The sequence below is a fragment of the Dama dama genome, chromosome 23, assembly GCF_033118175.1.
Source record: "Dama dama isolate Ldn47 chromosome 23, ASM3311817v1, whole genome shotgun sequence".
Lineage (NCBI taxonomy): Eukaryota > Metazoa > Chordata > Mammalia > Artiodactyla > Cervidae > Dama > Dama dama.
In genome coordinates, this window is record NC_083703.1 from 17,339,663 (window position 1) to 17,352,329 (window position 12,667).

General features: G+C 47.2%; 1 protein-coding gene across 12 annotated transcripts in view; it reads left to right on the forward strand.

Moving 5' to 3' along the window:
- Window positions 1-12,667, forward strand: part of CELF2 (CUGBP Elav-like family member 2) — a 550,854-nt gene that overhangs the window by 482,477 nt on the left and 55,710 nt on the right. For 11 of the 12 annotated variants that reach the window (XM_061126053.1, XM_061126051.1, XM_061126049.1 and 8 more), the window contains one exon: window positions 6,235-6,369. In XM_061126053.1, the coding sequence (XP_060982036.1) occupies window positions 6,235-6,369 (135 nt within the window). Of the gene's footprint in view, window positions 1-6,234; window positions 6,370-12,667 lie in introns of those variants that run through there. The other variant, XM_061126061.1, reaches the window with a different exon arrangement.

The following is a 12,667-nucleotide window of genomic DNA, read 5'->3' on the forward strand; positions in this document are numbered from 1 at the left end:
TCTGCAGGGCTTCCCTGGTAGCTCAGCTGGTAGAGAATCCGCCTGCAATGCTGGAGACCCCAGTTCAATTCCTGGGTTAGGAAGATCCCCTGGAGAAGGGAATGGCTACCCCTTCCAATACTCTTGCCTGGAGAATTCCATGGACAGAGGAGCCTGGCAGGCTACAGTCCATGGGGTCACAAAGAGTCAGACACGACTGAGAGACTTTCACTTTCACTTTTCACTTTTTCATAGTTTCTGCAGCTCAGAGAGCACCAAGATTTCTTGGGCTCAGATGCTCAAAATAGCTCCTGTGGCTGTGAAAGAAGTATAACGAGCTCTAATTGCACTTTTTTTCCCTGAGTTTGCTGACATTTATGGACGGCACAAAGGACTCATCATAGTGAGACAGTTACTGTCTTCATTAGCAGTGTGTTCAGATTTCTCCAACTTCATATTTGCTGAGCAGAATTCATCACAGATTCATTAGTGATGGACAAATGAATTCCAGAAAAGCAATCACTCCTTTAAGCTTTTGTCTACTCAGGGATTTTGACAAAGGGAACCTCTGTGGTGAGCCCAGACATGTTGTTTGTTGTTCAGTCACTAGGTCGTGTCCGACTCTTTATGACCCCATGGACTGTAGCCCACCAAGCTCCTCTGTCCATGGGATTTCCCAGGCAAGAATACTGGAGTGGGTTGACCTTTCATTGTCCAAGGATCGAACCCAGGTCTCCTGCATTGCAGGCAGCTTCTTTACCACTGAGCCACCAGGGAAGCCCCCCACCTAGAAATGTGAGTCTGCTCTTGGGTGTTCCCTGCCCTTGAGTGTTTTCTGGAACAAACCTGTGAGATCTCCACCCTTCTGGAACCGGTGCTTCCAGTGGCTCTGGCGTGAGCCGCAGCCTCCAACACATATATGCAGACTCCCAACATTTTCATCAGTACTTCACGTTCTTGCACTTCTACTGCACCAGGCATCCAAAAAAAAGATCCTACTCTGGACCAGTAATAAAACATCAGGGATTTTGAGAACACACTGGACATAGGCCCGGGTCTCAACAGCATCCACCTTTTGTGGTGGATTTTCCCTTGCACCTAGTTGAGTGGACGGTACCGAAAGAGCATTTGAGGAGGCGTGGATTATTGCAGGGATCAGCCACACTCACACCCACACACACTTTCATTTTCTCTCCCATCAGAGGGCCTATTTGCAGCTTTTAATCCTCCATCACTATGCAGAAAGAGCAACCAACTGTGCAGGCTTGAAAGTGAAAGGCAGCTGCTGGGTCTGAAGTCAGTCCAGCAGTGGGCAATGAGGAAGCCGCGGTGCTTGCCTTTGGTTCTGGGCTTGGGGTGCCCAGGGCTGGAGCCGTGTGCACTTGTGAGGTCACGCTCCTAGCTTCAAGGATTCTTTTTTGACTCTGTGGACAGAATGTCTGGTGCATTCTGCTTTAACTTCCAGCCTCACGGCCTATCAAGGGTCTCGCGAGTCTCGCATCCAGAAATGCCACTTAAGCCCCCATCTCTTTCCTCAAGGCCTCTGAAACCCCCAGTGACTGGGCATCCAGTTCCAGGCTCACGAGAGCCAGTATGAGGGGACGCTGTCGTCTGGGGAGGGTGAGGCCTGAAGAGATGGGGATCTGGGTGTCCCCCTGCAGTCACCTGCTGATGCACTGGAAGAGGAAGAAATCATTTTGAAATTCAAAGTAGACTCAGGGATTCAGAGGCCATAATTAAATGCCATATGTTAGCACCAACACATTGGAAAGTTGTTAATGAATTCAGGCCGCCCCGAATACAGGTGTGACTTTCACAGGTTGTACACCAGGGTGTTAGCATATACTTACAATTGCGGGTGGGGGGGCGCATTAAAAATAAAGTTTCTAGTCCCTGAACTTAAAAAAGTCCCCACGTACCTGTAATATTAACCCTTCTCATTTATACTGTGGAAGGGGAGCTGGCGGTGGTCGCTGCTGTGAATCCACTTTCAGCTTGGCTGCCGACATTCGTGGCCACCCTGTCTGTGTAGCCCCTGGCGTATGAAGCATTTACCCTCATTCATTCATTGGTTATCCTAAAGGAAGATGGACTTTTCCTCCAGAGGGCAAAAGCCTTATCTTTTAAATCTTTTTTTTTTTTTTTTTCCGTTTCCCTAAAGCACTTAGCAGAACATTATGGATGTGGTAGGTTTATTTAAGCACCTGGCATTCTTCTGGATGGAAAAAAATTAGTGACCTACATAACTGCTTGGGAATACTTAGGCAAGGCCCACCCAGAAAATGCATCCAACATTGATGAAAAAATTAAGTGAATTCAGGATGATTATGTTTATTTAACGTGTTAACAGAGCTGTTCGGCAATCCCTAGAATGGGAATCTAAGGAGTAAATTTCAGGAATAAATTTTCACTGGAAGATCCAGGAGAACTCAAGGAGAGGAAAGCTCGGTATTTGTAGTTATTCCCATTTTGCCACTAAAGTAAACAAGGTCCAACTGTTAAAACCACAGAGTAGCTTTGGCTCAAGAGATTGCTGCCATTCAGATTCCTATATACATGCACACACGTGTCCACACATACACACACACGTGTCCACACACACGTGTCCACACACACATGTCCACTCACACATGCATGCACACACATGTCCACTCACACATGAATATACACACACGTGTCCACTCACACTTGCACACACACACGTGACCACACACACATACATTACACACACACATCCACATGTGTGCACATACATCCATGCACAGGGAAGGAAGTTAGCACTTTTGGTAGCATGTGGATGGTGTAGATTTTCTTTTAAGCTAATACTTGTTACTGAAAAAAGTGACAGTTATGTTTCCTCCCTCTGCTTGTCAGAGTTTACCCTTCCATTGAGCCTAGGAAGTCAGGATTTCTTAAGTGGTTTCCTTTTTTTTTTTCTTTTTTTTTAATATTCTTATAGAAAGAAATCATTTTTGAACTTCCTCAGGAGCTGCATGTTTAGGTGACTCTAGCATTCTCCCACCCCAACAGAGCTCAAACCCTGAAAACTGTTTTGGTTAAATACCCTAATTATAGGTCTACCAGGGAAACCAAGGACCAACTGGGACTTATCCTTTGCTTTTGTTTGAAAGAACCAAAACTGGATTCTTCTGGATAAGAAGAAATAAAACAGAAATTAGTTTTTTACTCATCGAGATGTCAGCCACAGCTTCCTGAGGGTGGGAGTCCCAGAGGTGAGGGTGCGAAGGGGTCGGGACGGTTTCCCTCCTTCCCTAAGTGTCCCTCCCTCCTTGGTCCCATTTCCGTCAGTCTGTCTGTTCCCCTTCCGGTTCAGGGGAATGCCTCATGCTGAAGGGGCCCTGGGGTCCTCACACTGGAGCTCAGAGGCTCCCATTGGCAAGAAACCATCTCCTCTCTGGTATCTGATGCTTCTAGAAATGCTTGGATCCTTGGGCCAACCCAGCCTTTGACTTATTGTGCTTCACCAGCTCCTAGTAGATGACTGGGGGTCCACTTACTCTGACAGGAGAAAAAAGGATTTCTTAAATGAAAAAATCTTCATCTGCACAAAGCAACTGGGGTTCTCCACGACCTCTGCCCGAGAATCAGAGCCCGTGATGCCCATTGCTTCCTCGACAAGGCTCAACAGGGTCAGGGGCCCTGGACCACTGATGACCTTCCTTCCGCACTGAGCCCCTTCTCTGCTGGCGAAGCAGAACATCATACATCAGGTGCTCCAGTAAGGCTGCCTGCCTCTGGGCACCCCAAGGGCCGCCCTTGTTCTTCCCTGACTCTGCGCCTTGTCCGGTTAATATGTGATGTCCCCAGCCTACTACCAGTCCATCCAGACCCTGCCGGTGCTTCTTAAAGTCCAACTTCAATTCCACGTCTAATATCAAGCTTTTCTCAAACCCTAGAGCACATTTCATAGTTCACAGGGATTATGGACTTGTGGTTTTTTCAGCCTGAATTCCTTGGAACCCTCTTTTCTCTGCATTGTCTTGGGAGCTGCACCCAGTGTGGAGAGAGGGGCTGGCAGAAGGGGATTCTGAAGTTCATGAGCCTCCAAACCCAAGTACTTCAGTCAGTGAACCATATAACTGGGCTACCTTCTCTCCATCACTTGAGAGAGAGAGAAAGGAAAGAAAAGAAGAGAAAGAATCAAGTTGAAACCTTCATTCTGTGGACTATAAGACTACGTTCCAGAGAGGTCTGCTTAGCCCCCAAGGTCACCCATCACCTTCCTGGAAGTGCTGGAGTGAGGACCAGGGTCCCCAAGTCACAGCCCTGGCCTCCTCTCCTGGCCTTGTCTGACTCCTCCAGACTCGCCAGAAACACGGTGGAGAGAGCAGAACCCTGGGCTAGGGAGGGTACCAGATCCTGGTCCAGGTCAGGCTACCTCCTTGTGGAAGGACCCCTGGCCAGACCCTTCCCCCTGCTGGGCCTCGCGCATCTCTTTAGAGTCACCCAACATGGTCTTTCAAGGCTGTTACTTCCAGCCTGGGATTCTAGGACTGTGAGCTCCTACCCCCTCAGCGCCACCCTGTCCAATGTAGCAGTCACATGCGGCTTTTAAATTAGTGAAAATCATGTCACAGGAAGAATTCACCTTCTCGCACATACTGGCCAGCTTTCAGAGTGCTCAGTGGCCACAGGCGGCCTTAGCTACTGGGGTGGACGTCACAGACCAGACTTCCCCCTTCCTGCCGCACTCTCCAGGGTGGCGTAGCTTCAGAGGAAACCAGTCTCTCTCCATTACATCAACAGATCGTCCGTTCCGGCTCCCGGAAGACACAGACCACGGAGTCTGACTTCGGTACCTGAAGCAATTGGCCCTGGCAAGTCTCAAATACACTCTTGCCAGTTAGAGGATAATGAGATACTTACTGTCCAGGGAAAGAGTAAGAGAAACAGGAATGAAAGCCAATTAAATAGCAATGACGAGATTATAATACAGATATAAAAGGATCCCTTAAGCTAGGACTTTCTGAAGTGCTGCTGTAGCTGGCTATCTTTTATTATTATTTTTATTATTATTATTCTAAGAAATGAAGTGAAACATGGGAAATAAGCAAGCCTTCTCCCTGAGGGCCTCTAGGACAATCTTTTGCGCTCTCCTACAGCAGGCTGTGTTGAAGTCCATAATAGTCCTGCCTTTGAGACTGAGCATACGCTGTTATCCTGAGCTCAAGCACATTGGTTTAGGCGGAAAATTTCCCAGGTCATCAAGAATAAACCTTCCCTAATCTCTACCCACTGTCAGCTTCCAGGGTTAGAATTTGCGCCTTGTTGCCCTGACACCCAAATGCATTTCCGTTCATCATGAATCCTACCTCCCGGTCTTCCCTGGTTAAGTTAGTGGTTAAGACTCTGCACTTCCACTTCAAGGGGCACGGGTTCAATCCCTGGCTGGGGAACTAAGGTCTCCTGTAAGATCCCACATGCTGTGTGCAGCAACCCCCCCAAAAAAAATTGTATCTCCAAATGGACAGAATAGTATTGTTCCTTCCTTGTACTTCTTTTGTTGTTGATGGATTTCACTCTGAGATGGACCGCCCCACACACACACGAGATTCTTAAATAACTGCAGCCACGTTCTCCTGGCTGCAGCTGCCTTCATCTTTAGTCATAGGGTGCAGACCACGTGTGCTGCCCTGGCTGGGGCTGGGTAGCCAGCACTACCAACAGAAGCCAGCTCCCTGGAGAAGTTCTCATCGCTTCTCTCCCGTTCTCGTCTGGACCCCTGAGGACGAAGCTGCTTGAAATCAGAGAAGGAGAATGTTTTCTTCCGTCAGCGCTTTGTTAAAAGCTTTGTTGCCCACTTTTTCACTCGGTTTCTGTGTTTTTCCTCTGCTGACCATTCTCTTTCCCTGTCACTCAAGTTAAGAGAACATCTATCCCCCACCACCCCCAACCATAAAACAACATTTGTATCCCTAAATACCTCTGTGCAAGGGTATCACTTAGCAGTTACCCAGAACTTTACCGTTTTAGTGAACATACTACTGTTTGCTTAAAAATGGAGGGAAAGGACTTAAAAACAGTGTTCCATGTCCCTTGGAGATGTTTGGTTAGTGTACAAACTCCTGCCGTCGGAATAGGAGCTGAGACACTGAGGAAGGGCCGGGTGGGAGGACAGAGGTGGCCTGGGCGTCTGAAGAGTTAGCCTTGGGGCGGTCGGAGGTGGTGATGAAGCGTTGCCTGCAAGGAGTAAGATGAAATGGCCTCAGCTCATTCATTATTTCTATCTCCTAGCCGTGGAAGACAGAAAATTGTTCATAGGAATGGTTTCGAAGAAATGTAACGAGAATGATATCCGGGTGATGTTTTCTCCGTTTGGCCAGATAGAAGAATGCCGGATCCTCCGGGGGCCCGACGGGCTGAGCCGAGGTGAGTGTGCTGTCTGCAGCGTCTCTGCCCTTCCGCGCTAATTGGAGCCCCGCGTCCCAGCCAAGGTAGACGCAGCCCCGCGCGTGGCCGGAGGTCGCCCCGAGACACGCCCCACGGGACGAACTTAGCCAGCCCGAACTTTTCACCGTGGCGGGAATGATCACCTCTTATTTCTCGAGTCGAGAAGGTCCTGGTGCCAGCATATTAGCTCAGGTTATCACTGTCAGACAGGAGGCCTACAGGCTGCCCTGGCATTACACATCGCTTTTCAGTCTCAGATTAGAGGAGATTGGGAATGGGTGGGGGAGAGACTTGGCGGGCAAGAGAGAATGTGTGCCGCTTGCATCTTAGTTTTCTGACTTTCTGCCTGTTCCTGGAAGAGGTGTTGAGGGTTTGGGCCTCTTCACAGAGAAATAAACCAAGAAGAAAAAAAAAAAAAAATGCCCTGCATAGCATAGAGCAGATACAGACTCAGAGTAACCCAGCCTGTGTTAGGGTTTTAGAGCAAAGAGCAAACCTCCTGGAGTCTTAAACATAGGGAGTCCATTAAATGACAGAGAAATGACTTCATCCAGCAGATTGCAGGTTCTTCTTTGTCACCAGGATAGAGGCAAAGACTGGGCTTTCCAGCACTGAGGAAAACCAGCATTTTCGCCAACAGCGATGCAAGGTGGTTGGAGATGACTGTTCTCTTTCCACACTTACCTCCCCCTTTGACAAGGCCATACACCTCCTTCCTTAAACCACTCATAAGGCTTGTCACCGGGTCCCCGGTCATCTGACTAAGTTCCCTAAGTCAGCTCAGCGAGGCCCAGGGGAAGCCGTACATGTAAAACACATTTGTCCATTCTCATAAGAAAGCTGTTTTGGCAACACAGAGAGGATTTCATTCAATTAATGAAGTTTCCAAGGCAAGTTCCACAGGAATAATTAGAAATGTCTCTCGGCCCCCCACCTCTGGTTCTAGGACTACACTGCCTGCCCCTGTCCTCAACCCCATGTTGAAAGAAAAGTTTGGGCCTTGAGCATCAAGGAACTAGTGTTCACTCATCTCCCTAGTCTTCCCTAAACTCTGCACCCTGGGAGGAAGAACATGTGTTCCTTTGACTTTTAGACATAAAACTTCCCGATGTCAGCTGCTGAATGGCACAGGGAACAAAAGCTTTCCACCTGCCTCCACCCCCAGAGCCCCAAAACAAAGAGAGTGTCGAGGAAGACTAGGAGAGGAGGAGGAATAACTCTGAGCTTGTGATCCCTACATTTCCTTCTGAAAGTGGCTTTAAAAGAGAGAGAGAGAGAGAGAGGAGGCGGCGGCCTGGAAATGATGCTTAACACTCCCTGAAAAGATGGGCGTGTAAAAGCTGAGCAAGACATCATGTCAAGTGGCATCCCTGTGTAGCAGACCCAATGCCTTGAGCTAATCCAGCACTTAGCACATGTGCCTCCACCAGCATCACCCCAGCTGGCTCCTTGTGCTGGGGACCCGGACAGCCTCGCAAGCAGAAGGCTGCCAGGGTTTGCGTCCTGGATCCCTCTGCAGCACCCCAGCAGCCCCACGCCAGGAGAGCTGGCCATCACATCGGATCATCCAGTCCTGCTGCAGCCGGGAGAGACAGACAGGCACACAGTCCAGGAGAGCGAACGCCTGGGGGAAATATGGCATGGCTGAATTAAATAGGCAAGAAAGACGAGAGTATTTTCGTGAACCCTTTTCTGCTGCCAGTTCAGTCCTAAGAACCACCATTCTCCACCATTACAACTCTCACTCACGTTTCCGTGTTACCTTTGCATTTTTCATTTGCTCAGGCGTACAGCACGGGCAAGGAACAGACAGTCATGGTGAACCGTATAGTGCCTTGGAGGCCGATGACCCTGGGGCCCAGACCTAGAACTTCCCCAGAGTAACTCATGGGGCGCTGTCCACTCCTTTTCCTGTCTCTGTCCTCAGTTTCCCCCATGAAGATGGCAGCAGTCAAAATATGTGCCCTTCTCCTCTAATAGGGCGTCGTTAGCTTCTGCGTTTTTATTATCTTCTTCTTTTTTTTTTTGGCTGCACTGCAGCGTGCAGGATCTTAGTTCCCCAATCAGGAATCAAACCCGGTCCCTTGGCAGTGAAAGCACAGGGCCCTAACTACTGGATGACCAGGGAATGCTTCTACATTTTTGTGGAAGCAGACCATTCATAGCGTGTGATGGAGGCCTTGACTATGAGGTAGGCATGCTGGACTTCTGTTCTCCCTCTGCTGATTTACAAACTTGAGTCTCTGACTCAGTTTATCCACCTCTCCAGTGGGGGCAGTGATGGGAACAGCACTGGTGTCTAGAGATCCTCAAGCATATGTTAGATACTTCTGCAGTTGAGATTTTAAAGCAGCCAAAACTTTCACAGAAAAGAGCATCAGGACACCGTACTTGATGAGAAAAATTGGCCAGTTCAGCCTGCCATTCGGTTGATGAACCAGCACTTGACACCGGAAGCAGCCTATTTCTGAAACAAGTTACACTTTCTTCAGTATTTTATGCAAACGCTGGTTTAATGTAAAGAGTAGAATCCTCTTCCTTGCCCCCTTTTTTTCCAACAGAAAAGTAATTTCTGAATTTCTAGCAAACTGATGAGAATCCCCTATGGCAAAAAGAAAATGCTCATTTATAGTCATTTGTTCTGAAATATAAAGACAGACTGTGGTGCATTTTTCAATTAGCAGTATCCAGGGACTCCTGGGTACTGGGGACTGCTCCTGAATCAGTGTATTTGTTGAAAGAACAATTCTCTTTCATGCTACTATTTTGCTTTCATTAAAGAATTGCAGTTTTCAATCAAATATTAATAAGTATCTCCCATCAGTGGCACTCCCAAGCAGGAACACTCAGCATTTCTGGTCTCCATGCCTGTTGCTGGCTCAGCTGTTTACAGAATAAATAAAAATGAAGCGAAATGAGAGATTGGCTGCTCTGAAAAGCACCTTTTAATACTAGACCAGGGTATAAACTAGTCAGTAGGAAAGGATTTAAATCGAACCACATGATTATGATGGGGGAGAGATGCCCTTGAGTTGTGCACACTTCCAGTTAGCAGCCCTGGGTCTCTAACAGGCATCTGATGTCTTTCCTTCTCTGCCATGTCAATAGTTGACATTCCTACCTGGCAGGTGTTACGCTGCGCTTCCTCCAGGCTTGTTGATTCAGTACCCCTGCCCCAAACGAGAGTAGCTGCCAGAACTCACACTTATCAAGTCCTACTATACTTTCAGTTAGAATCACTGTTTTAAAAAAAAAAAAAAGAACCATGATCTCCATATAGGCAAGAAAGACTGTTTTAAAAGCCCCGTAGTTATTCACCAGCACCCAGATCTGTGCCGTGTTTTAAGACAGGACCGCCCATCCTGCCCTCACCCCCAGGGAAACTGTCATGTCTATACATGGACAGCACCTGCCAGGCCTGTTGAAATGACTCAACAGACATCAAGACTTTGCCCACTTTACTCCATTTGCCCACACCTAAACATGCATCTTCTCCTTTGGGGGCAGTAACCCATTCTGCCATTTTGGAAAACCTGGTTTGAAATGCTTTTCAGCCCTTCGTGAGATTCAGATCTTTCTGCAATGGCAGATCTGCCTCTCAGGCCCCCCACGTGAGCCTTCACAGAGAAGCAGGCCAGATTCCACGAGCCCACCCGTGGCAGGTAAAACAAGACATCTGCTCTCAGAAGCAAAGCCTCAGACTCCTACACCAACACATCTACTGGACAGTGAGACCTGAGCATGTCCGTTTCCTAAAATACACACGTTCTCACCCGCAATCCCACGGTCAGATTGAATGACTTGGGTATGGTCTGCCAGGTTTGCTACACCGTGGCAACACGATATCTGTAACTCAGAGACAGTGAAGGGGTTGATTTCGTTCTTCTTTCCCATGAACTGCAGTCAGATCTTCACTGCCATTTAAGGTAACTTTCTGCTTGTTTAAGAATATTCCAGCTGTGTTTATGATGTTCCAACATGCTCCTGCCAAAACCGTTGACAAAGGAATTGGCCATATTTTCAGGGATGTTGGTGAGCACAGTCTGGATGTAGCCATTATATCCTCATTTGTTTTCATTGTATCTGATCTGAAATATGGGGGTGGGCTCTTGACTTTTAAAACATGTGCAGGGAGAGGACTGAGTTTTGATCGTGACATTTTAGTCATGTCCACATGGTGCCCCAATGCTCAGATATATGGGAACCTGTGCCAGAGGCCTCCTGGGTTATTAGCTGCATCTTGTCATCCTCCCCAGGTGGCTCAGTGGTAAAGAATCCACCTGCCAATGCAGGAGACACAAGAGATGCAGGTTCGATCCCTGGGTCAGGAAGATCTGCTGGAGTAGGAAATGGCAACCCACTCCAGTATTCTTGCCTAGAGAATTCCATGGACAGAGGAGCCTGGCAGGTCCAGTCCACAGGGTCGCAGAGTCAGACGTGACTGAGTGACATCCTGCTCTGGATACTCTTCCAGTCTCATCTCAGGAGTGAGATTTTGCCAACTCCGAGGTCCTAGCCTTCCCTCAACCTCGGGAGCCTTGAATGAACGATCTCTCCATGCCAGTTTTAAATAAACGAACCTGACCTTGGGGGTTGTGTATCATTGTATTAATTCTGATGCTCCAGAGTTTTACTCATGGAGTAGTTTAAATCCTGCTTATAAGATACAGAGAAGAAAACTGGCTGCACTAAGATCTTCCTACAGCTGAAGAGGAATTTATAAACAGGTTTTCCATAAGCTGACATCTTCTCGTGCCACACAAGTTATCTTAAATTATGCTTCCTTCAGTTGAAATAAAGTGGCCGTTGCTGCTCTTTCAAAGAAGCAGCAGAAAACAAGAGGCCTTGGCATCATTGCATGTGCTTTTAAAAGTGCTAGTGCCTCTGCTTTTTTCCTTCCTTTCTTCTCTCTCGCTGTCTTTTTGGTGCACAGCAAGAATTCGTCTAGTTCTCTCAAAATTTCCTTGCACCCTAGAGAAAAGGTAGAACACCTGAGTTAAGATATCCTTTCAATCGAAATGACAAGTGTAATAGATGGGTACCAAAATCTGCTCAGTGACAGGGCTCTGTGCTTTCCTTAGATCCTGTCTGTAGGAGGAAATTACTTTGAGAAACCTTTCCCCAGTCAATCATTTATCTATTCCAACAGCAGGAAGACAACCTCACCGTAATAAGAGAAATTCAACTCCTTTCATTTCTATTAGCAATCTCTGACACTCTGAAAGTGGAGACAATAAATAGTGGCAAGCTAAATTACAGGTTGGGTACATTTACAGATGGAATTTTTGCCTTTTTTTTTTTTGCTATTATGTATTTGGAAGCTTTAAGATATATAGGCTGTCTTACCCGCCCTACCACTACCACCAAAAGTAGCCTCATTATCTTGGTACCTGTATTTTTTTCCCCCAAATCTAAGTTCTCCTGCATTTTGCCAGCATGTATGACAGCCTAGAACAGTTGAGGGCTGACCCTATAAAATCAGAGCACTTGTCCTGCTGAGACCCAGTGTACCCAGCAGCTCACTTGTAGAAAGCGAAGGGGGACAGTGGACCTAAGACATTTCTATCCAGTGGAAAGTCATCTGATTGGCTTGTGGAAGAAAGCACCAGCCCATTTTGACCATAGGCACTCAAGTGACCCTATGTTAGTGAAAAGCCACAGATTTGAGGGCTCACTCCAAAGCCAGTGTTTTCAGTGGTGCTGAAAACAACATGAACCTAGTCGTAGGACTCCCCATGCCCTCCTGTTTTAGAGACGTCGCAAAGGTTAGCAAGCTACCAGCCCATGGAACATCTGGTTCTGAAGTTGCTTGACTTTATCGAGAGCGGCAGACAGACACGTGCTCCCCCTTTCTAAATGACACAGTCGTTTTTCTCCCTTAAGTAACTGAACACAGCACAGAGCGTGGAACTTGACAGAGCCCCTAGGAGACAGGTTTTCTCTCACTGCACTGCTGCCGACAGAATTAAAAGGTTAAAGAAGTCATCAGATTTGTCAGATCATTTTTTGGGAGGGGATGAGGACTGTATAATTAGAAGCATCAGTCAAGCTTTTAATTGCAGGTTTCATAGAGCAAAGGGCAATGAGTGCTTTGAGTTTATAGAGAGATCACTTCATTGTTCCCTTGCTAGACTTTCTTTTGAGACCTGTTAATTGCTAGATCTTTCTCCTGAAGTTAACAAAAGTTCTGCTTGCTCTGAAATTGTAGTAAATGCATATACTGTGCCTAATTGATTTTTGTTGACATTTTACATGTTTTTTTATGCATCCTGAATCT